At 39.5% G+C, this 9471-nt stretch overlaps 1 protein-coding gene across 1 annotated transcript in view; it reads right to left on the reverse strand.

Moving 5' to 3' along the window:
- Nucleotides 1-3316: 3316 nt before the first annotated feature.
- WDR25 (WD repeat domain 25) overlaps nt 3317-9471 on the reverse strand; it is a 73300-nt gene continuing 67145 nt past the window's right edge. Inside the window, exons 4-6 of the mRNA XM_009328058.1 lie at nt 7110-7280; nt 4200-4340; nt 3317-3816 (exon numbers count right to left, since the gene is read on the reverse strand). Coding sequence (XP_009326333.1) covers nt 3595-3816; nt 4200-4340; nt 7110-7280 — 534 coding nt within the window. The 3' untranslated portion in view covers nt 3317-3594. The remainder of the gene's footprint in view (nt 3817-4199; nt 4341-7109; nt 7281-9471) is intronic.

The raw sequence follows: 9471 nt of genomic DNA on the forward strand, positions 1-9471 counted from the left end.
ACTCACCAACAGTATTTCAGCTGAGTGAACACAATGATTTTAACAACTGTCTGCTAATTAGCAGGTTTTTGAGATAAAGGCAGTTGAATAGCTTGCATCCTCTGACACCCCAAATTACTAACGCTCCAGTAGCAAATAATAAAGTGGTAGAGACTGGCATTATTACTTTTTGGTACAGTACAAAACAGATTAAAATTAATGTGGCTTGTTTATCTACACAGCCTAGACCATTTCAAAATGCTGAATATCTCTGCCTTGGCTCTAATATGTGATGCCCTAGAGAGCTCTATATAAAGCTAGAAGAACTGCTCCTAAAGCAAGATTCAAAAATTTCTAGATTACAATTTTATGAATAAAATTAATTAACCAACAATTCACTACATTCTAAAAACTTCATCTGACCATAATAATCCTTGTTTGCAGCCCAAACAGTATTTGGTAATTGCAGGATGATGGAGCAATGTGGATATTTTTTGATTACAGTTCATTACATAAGATTACAAGGAAGAATTTGTCTTTGAATCATAATGAAAACTTAATTGACACCACTATTCTAAAATATTTCCAATGATTAAATTTCAGTCTGTGTCTTAATCAGTTTTATATTAGAAAGAGATTTTAACAAGATAATGCTGTGAACATAATTTCATTGCATTATAAAACCTTTGGCTGGATCTCATAAGTAATTAAAACTCCAGCCATCTTGGAAATCTGACACAAATGCAATTCTAATTTTAATATTCTTTAAGATTATACAGTTTCAAGTTTCTTTTATTTTTCTCCACTACCTTTAATCAAATTTAAGCTCCCCCCCCATCAATAGTCTAAAATTTATACTTGAAAGATAATTTCAGGAGGGATAAAGGTCAGACACCAGAATCGTGCCTTAGGACATAAGTTAAACTTAAGCAACATGGGTAATATTACAAAATGCAGTTACTTTTCTACACAGTATGTGCAATGATTCCCAAAGACTGCTCTCTCGGATCTTTCACTCTATCCAGAGGTGCTCTCAGCTGAGGCTGAATGTGCTGAGAGCTCATTCAGATATAGAGCAGTCTTCACATAAGCTGGGGCCTTATCCAATAAGGCATTCCTACCATGAGCTCACATTTATTTCAGAGGCCTTTCGCAACACTGTATGTAATAAAATGACAGACAGATAATCTCTTGTGCAGATAACAGGATGCATCGCACAACCTCAGTGCTGCCCATCCTTCATATAGACACAACCGGTTGCCAGAAGTTTTAAAGTGGCAATAGCACATTTTGAACTAAAACACCTGGAGGGAAGGACACAGAAAATGCCGTGCAGTTGTGATTCAGCCTGCCCAGTGATAGACAACTACCACTTCACTTTCAGCTGAACTCCTTCTGACATTTATGAAGATCCCACAGCTTGAATTAGGAGTAACTTATCAAATCACTGAACCAGTTGTCACTTAAAGGGTCCAGCTGGCTTGTATGCTAGAGGCACAGACAAGAGAAGTGCAAAAGCCAGGCTCCCGTCAAACAGCTGACTGCTGAAGAAGGAAGCAAGAAATTAAGAACAGTCTGGGGGGGAAAAAAAAAGTTACTTGCGCTACATTGGATGTTCACTAAAATGTAATGTTCCGTGTTAAAACCCATCATAACTGTTGATAAGATGATTAAAACCACGCAGCCACAATATCTTGGTCCAGACCTCAAACAATATAACTGTGGATGCACAGTTTTGGTACGGGCTTATTTCTTACTGCAAGCTATAAGGAACACAAGCTACAAACCAACGGAGTACATTTTGCTCATTCCTTAATTAAAATCTGCCATTTGCAAGAAATTCTTTTCTGAAAAAACAGTTTTAACCGAGTATGTGAAAAATGGATAAAAACCCCTTGTATTTGTGCCAATAAGAAAAAATCAAAAGAATAAAAAGATGCTACAGAGGAAAAGTTGCTAGTACACCTGTCTTCTGGATTCCATGACAGAGACAATTTACTCAACACATTTATGCTGTGTGTGTTAAAATACCCTTATAGACTAATCAGACCAAACACAAGCCAAGCTTATAGCACTCACTGCAAGGTAGCACATATTTATACGGAGCCAAAGTTGGGAATACATATGGTTTATGTGATGCACAGACATATGTTTTTCAGTGATACATGTATGTACACACACACACACACATGTATAAAATGGATAATAATTTCTAGAACCAAGCAATACAAGTGCAGGGAATGCAAATTTAAAATACATTTACAAGCAATCTATACATATGTAAATACACAGTTATGGCCTAATGAATTTTCTATTCGCTGCAGAATAGTCCAGCTCCTGTCTGAATGTCAAAGAACATCCTCTGCACTGAATAGCATGATGACAATTTCCTGTGTCTAAGTGACATCAAGAAGTATGGAGAAATGCATGTGTGTGCACAATAAATTAGGGTAGCATATTAATTGTTTCCCCCCCAAGTATTAATTCCATGATAGTCTTGAGTACTAACTTGCCAAGAATAACAGGAGTAAAATAGTGAAATACAGACACCATGTATAAAAAAAAAGTTTATTTTTTCATTAAAAATATTTACACATAGTTTTGCTTTGTTTATGTACAGTCACAAATGTAAGTTTAAAACTCAAGTTTAAACATCGGGATTTCAAGAACACAAATTTATTGACTTCAAAATTAGCTTCAAGTTATCTGGCACACCTTTCCCTGGAACGCTCAGAAGGCATTTTACAATAAGTTGAGCTGGTAACAGCTACCCATTTCCAAAAGAAGCAGTCCCACCTGCCCTGCGATCTTCCCCCTTCTTGTGCATAGAAGCTGTTTTGCCTTGAACTACATTATTGCTTGTCTAACCCTTCAGTGACCAGGTCGGGAGATAAACTAGTGAAAACTAGTTTAAACTAGTGAAAAAAAAAATCCCAGAAAGATCAAATAGGCATTAATTGATCTGAACGTCATCCTCTGTTAAATAATATGTCCTCACGAACTTCTGGTGAGGATGGGCGGAAACTGCCCCAAATTGCACCAGGGGAGGTTTAGATTGGATATTAGGAAAAATTTCTTCACCGAAAGGGTTGTCAAGCATTGCAACAGGCTGCCCAGGGAAGTGGTTGAGTCACCATCCCTGGAGGTATTTAAAAGACATGTAGATGTGGTGCTTACGGACATGGTTATGCTAGGTTTACGGTTGGACTTGATGATCTTAAAGGTCTTTTCCAACCTAAATGATTCTGTGATTCTATGAATCTATCATGAAACCTGGTTTAAGAAAGCTGCATTGAAAAGCTACATAAAAAGAGCAATAATTTTCCTAAGTTTAGCTACTCAAACCAGGGTGGGGCTAGATGAGCACTAGAAGGTTGACACAAAAGGGGCAGAAATTTGTCACCAGGGCCGAGGGAGAGAGTAAGACCACTTCTTTGCTCAGCAGCTAACCACAAGACCATCTTAACTGCATTACGAAAGCATATACTTAGAGGTCATAGAAGAAAAGACAACAGTCTCTCCTGCTTACAACACATCACAACAATGCATACCATGGTTTATTTCCTACGCCTTTGACAGACTAACAGGAGACATCCTGAAAAGTAACTCTGCTTGTTATTGCCAGATCTTGATTTCTCCAGCCCAATCACATGTTGCAAGGAGCGATGGCAAGACTGGGTGAAATATTGCACTCACACAAGCTTCTTTATGTGCAGACAAAGTGCGAATAATCCTAGCGGTATGATAGTTGTAGAAAAACACTTTGCCATCTGAACTTCCTGTCACCAAAAGTGTTCCATCTGGAGAAAATTCACAGCCCACTGCAAATCCTTCCACCTGTGGAAATCAATAACAGTGTAACTCCTGATGCTGATTAGAAAAGTTCATTGTGATATACTGAAAATGAATATAGTACAAAAAAAATTTGTACCTTTAAATAAATATACACTAAGGACTTCTCCAGGTGTTTATTAAGACACAGCTGTAACACAAACTTATTTAATCAAGCTATTAAGTATTCATAAAATCTTAAAATAACTATTTTCTTCAGACTGCATATGATTCAAAATACTGGCACACGGGAAAGCAAACGAAGGCAATTAGTATCTATCGCTGATTTATAATCAAACACTATTAGCAGACATATTAAAAAGCACAGGTACTTTGCTATCTATCTTCCTTCTAGACTTGGATACTAAGTTCCCGGTGAAGAAGGATACCTTATGTCCTTCGTATCTTTTCTTTTTGTTGATTCGGTAAGGTCGCTGGGCAGAAAACAAAGCCATGTAGTTCCCATTCGTCTGAGCAACAAACATAGACTCTTTTGGGTGCAGAGTCAGACTTGGGCAAGTGTAACGCTCCTGAAAATAATTTTAAAGAAAGTTTTGTTGTATGAAACAAAAGATTTGTTCAAATGATTCAGGTTATCTTTAGACATTTGAGAGACCATTGTTGTGGTTTAACTCGGCAGGCAGCTAAACACCACACAGCCATTCGCTCACTCCCCCTGCTCCCCCAGTGGGATGGGAGCAGGGGGGAGTGAAAAAAAGAGTAAAATTCGTGGGTTGAGATAAAGACAGTTTAATAGGACAGAAAAGGAAGAGAAAATAATAACAACAACAACAACAACAACAACAATAACAATAATGATAAAAGAATATACAAAATAAATGACGCACAATGCAATTGCTCACCACCTGCCAACCGATGCCCAAGCTGTCCTGGCTGTGCCCCCTCCCAACTTCTTGTGCACCTCCAGCCTTCTCAGTCGGTAGAGCATGAGAAGCTGAAAAGTCCTTGACTAGCATAAACACTACCTAGCAACAACTAAAACATCGGTGCGTTATCAACATTATTCTCACCCTAAATCCAAAACACAGCACTGTACCAGCTACTAGGAAGGAAATTAACTCTACCCCAACTGAAACCAGGACAAGGTATACATAAGTCATCTCCATAGTATATATTATATAAAAGATGCTTAACTCATTACAATCCACTGAAAGTCTTACACCAAGACAAATATCAAATCAAATCTCTACCCTGATTTCCTACATACTGACCAAAATCCCATCTCCCTTTGAACAATAATTATACTGCAGAACAGCTGCAGAAAGGTAACTCCAACCTGATGGTACTCAATCATCCTCTTCCTGCCCAAGGAAAACTGAAGTTTGAATGTGAAAGTGAATCCTCTTCTCCCATATCCCTTCCTCCATAGCCATACCATGCCTTCCATGCTACTTTGTACAGTTCTCGAATCCTCCATCCTCTCATTTCTGGCCACACTGACAGGAATAGAAATCACCCCATTTAAACAGACACCTTTCCCCACCCCATCCTTATAAAAAAAGAAAAAAAAAAAAAGGGATCATTATTAGCCAACTAAGTCAGAAGTTCCTTATGACAGTGATTTGCCATGTAGACTGCTGCTGGCTGTAAATTCATAAATATTTGCAAAAATTAATAACACTTGGCTTTACTTTAGTGTTCCTATTTAAGACTGAATTAAGATTACTTTCAAAACTCTGCATGGTGACTGCATCTTGCAAGGTTTCCACCAGGTCCAAACCTCTTCTAGCTTCAGCCTAACCTAAAGACGCAGTGCTGAATTTTGATGCCATGAATACAAATTAAGAGAGCTTTGGCTGCAGGATGTGTCTGCACGTGAAGGACAGCAGGCTGACAGTGACCACTGGACACCATGGGCTATGTGGTAGAGTGGGAAGAACATCAGACTGGTTTTGTTGTGTGGTTTGGAAGTGATGAACGGGGAAGGAAGTTCTGGGAATTGTAAGGTATTGGGCACAGAAACCAAAACAGGGTTAGGCAGTGTGCCTGGTTAGGAGTGTGCTCCGTGGCAGAGCACCGCATGGTTCTGGGGGGTAACTGGGTCTAACAATAAGGGATCAGAAAGCACAATGCAATCTGCAGGAGTACTGTGCTGTTATGCTGGGTATACTGTAGTAATGGGTTATTTTAGAGCTCTTAACTATTCATTTGTTAATGCAGAGAAGCAATAGATCAAGTCCTGTTGGGATCTAATCTGTTTGGAAGGCTCAGGGGTTCTCTCCCACCTTGAAGGGTTCCAAGGTGAAATTCAGAAAAGTGAAGCAGAGTTTCCAAAATCACCACCAAGTTTTGTTTATTCACAGTGCAGAAATGGGGGAAAAGAGTCCATTTCAGAGATGCTGTAGTCATGAGAAGGTAGGCGGGGGGAGGGGGGGTTGTTGGTTTGTTTGGTGGGGGATAAGGAGAAAAAAGTTGTTTTTTACTCCTTGATACTGAACCTGACTGGTCTGTACTTTATATATTCACAGCTTTTTTTTTTTTTTTTCCTATTGCCTATCCAAGATGTTGATAAATCCAATATTGGATAAAGGCATAACTGTAGAAATTAAACGTGAAACAATCCCATTAGATCATCAACTACCTGTCCTTGTCAGTAGAGAACTCTTCCTTTCAGCCAAAAAGCATCTATATACAATCCAATCATATTATATTACATAGGATATTAGACTTAGGTTTTCAAAAAACACCCAGGGAGTTGGAATTATCTAGTAACTTCCTTGGTAATCTCCTTGGAAGCTGTCAGTCTTTCTAGACAATTTAGTCCATTAACTATCTTGCGTGGACAGATTACTGAGAGAAATACTGCACCTGCACTGATAAAAGTAAATTTTGCCTCTGTGATTATGCCATACTAGATATACATATAATATGCAAATATTAAACCCAATTTGTCAATAGCCCTCATTGCAGCTGATAAAAAACGTATGAAAAAGTGTGGGAAAAGAAATGTGGCACTACAGCAACTGCTGCCATGCACCATTGGCAAGCTAGAATGACACTGCAGTGGCCTTGCCTAAATATAGCTTAGATGTCAGTGAATGAGCACTGAAATGTAAATATTTTTAACACAAGGAGACCTATCAGTTTTCAAGGTCATTTTTTAAGAATAAGTAAGTGTTTTTAAAATATAAAAATAAAGCAAGCTCTCAACTTACATTAAGAGCATTTTATACATCACACAATGATCTTACAGAAAATCAAAAGCTTTTTTTTTTTACAACACTGACAAGCATGAAATACTAAATCATGACCCAAACAATACTAGTTGTTAATCTTACATGAAAAATCTGATTGGAGATTTTCGCAGCACTTTGGAAGTCCCATGCAATAACGGTACGATCAGCTGAGTCCCGGCTTACTGCATCTGTGCTTGTAAGAAATTCTCTTCCTTCAGGGAGAAAGAGTATATCCAATGTCTGTTGTACTGCAGCTTTGTACACTCTTAACATCTAGTGGATAAAAAAGTTTGTTATTTTTTGACAGATTAGAAGAACACAATAACCTATGTTTTCCCTCTTTGCATTAATAACTATCTCCAACAAATTATATATTATTTTAAAATATGAAGTAACAACTCATTTTTAAATGTTGAAGTACTAGTATATTAGACAGCTTGTTAATGTATGTAAAGAGTCCACACACAGGAAAATTAAATGAGATAAAAGAAAGCATCAGTGTGTACAATTTATATATTATATTTATCTATACATAAGATTCTGTTATAAACTCCCAAGGAATTAAGAGTTAGATCCAGAAAGAGCTTTAGACAACACAATGCTGTGGAGCTGGGTCTACACAAACTCCCTTCTATTTTATGAACTCTTCTAGGTTCCCTAGAAGAGGCAAGGGAATCTTTGGCAGCAGGCTGGTCAACTCGGTGAGGCGGGCTCTAAACTGAAGGACTCGGGGGGTGGGGTCCAAAGTGGCAACACTACGCCATCGCAACCAACTGGGGAATAAGCCAGGCCAACCAGATCAGCAACAAATGTTCCTTAGCTGCCTCCCAAGATGAGAACCAGAAGACCAACCACCTCAAGTGTATGTATACTAATGTACACAGCCTGGGGAACAAACAGGAGGAACTGGAGCTCCGCACCTAGTCAGAAAGTTATGATATCATAGGAATAACTGAAACATGGTGGGACAACTCACATGACTGGGCAATCACAATGGATGGTTATAGGCTGTTTCATAAAGACAGGCAGGGAAGAAGAAGAGGAGGAGTCACACTCTGTGTTAAGGAGAACCTTAGAAGAAGGTTAGTAGAAGTCAGCTGTGGTGATTGTGGAAGCCCTATCGAATGCCTCTGCGTGAATATCAGAGGGGTCGTCTCCAAGGGGGATCTTACAGTAGCATCTGCTGCCGACTTCCAAACCAAGACGATAAGGCAAACGAAGCAATATTTGGGTCGCTTAAGTAAGCTTCGGGTCAACAGAACCTTGTTCTTAAGGGTGACTTCAACGACCCAGACATTTGTTGGAAGAACAATACAGCAGCTCACGTCATCCATCAAGTTCCCGGAATGCGTAGAGGACTGCTTCCTCATACAAATGGCAGATGTGCCAACCAGGAATGAGGCACTGCTGGACTTGCTACTCACAGACCAAGAAAACCTGCTTTTTAATATCTCGGTTAGTGATAACCTTGGCTGCAGTGATCACAATACTGTGGAGTTTGGGATTCTGCTGAGCATGCTGAAGGTTAGTACTAAGACAAAGGTTTTAGATTTTAGAAGAGCAAACTTCAGCTCGCTCAGACCTCAATTGGGAGGGATTCTGTGGGAAGCTTCCATGGAGGATAAAGGAGCTAGTGAGTGCTGGGAGTTTTTCAAGAACGCTCTCCTGGAAGCACAAAAGCAGTTCATCCCCTTTAAAGGTAAGGGAAGTAGGCAGAGCAAGAGACCCCCTTGGTTTAACTGTGAGCTTCTGAGCCCACTCAAAATCAAAAGAGGAGTGTACAAGAGATGGAAAAGCAGATGAATACCCATTGAGAACTACAAGGGCATTGCCAGGGTGTGCAGAGATGCAGTTAGAAAAACAAAAGCTCAGCTCAAATTGAAATTGGCTAGAGACATCAAAAACTACAAGAAAGGGTTCTTTAGGTACGTAAACAACAAGCAGAAACAGAAGGAAAATATTGGCCCACTGTTAAACAGGAGAGGTGAATTAGCCACCAACAACACTGAAAAGGCAGAGGTTCGCAACACTTTCTTCACCTCTGTCTTTACTAGCACTGTTGGGCCCCAGGCCTTGGGAACAAAAATCCAGGCTGATGCAAACACAGACCCACTGTCAGTGAAGAAAGAGTTGATATGTGAAATATTAGAGGAGCTTGACCCCTACAAATCAATAGGCCCTGACAATATCCACCTGAGAGTGTTAAGAGAGCTGGCTGATGTCGTTGCGAGGCTGCTCTCCATAATCTTTGAGAAGTTGTGGAGATCAGGAGACATCCCAGAAGACTGGAAGAAGGTTAATGTCACCCCCATCTACAAGAAGGGCTTAAAGGAGGATCCAGGAAATTATAAGCCCATCAGTCTTACTTCAGTCCTTGGGAAAGTTATGGAACGAATCCTCCTGGGGGCTATCACAAGTCAAATGAAACACATGATTGGGAAAAGCCAGCACAGATTCACCAAGG

This window comes from Pygoscelis adeliae, unplaced genomic scaffold (assembly GCF_000699105.1).
Source record: "Pygoscelis adeliae isolate BGI_AS28 unplaced genomic scaffold, ASM69910v1 Scaffold130, whole genome shotgun sequence".
In the NCBI taxonomy this organism is placed as follows: domain Eukaryota; kingdom Metazoa; phylum Chordata; class Aves; order Sphenisciformes; family Spheniscidae; genus Pygoscelis; species Pygoscelis adeliae.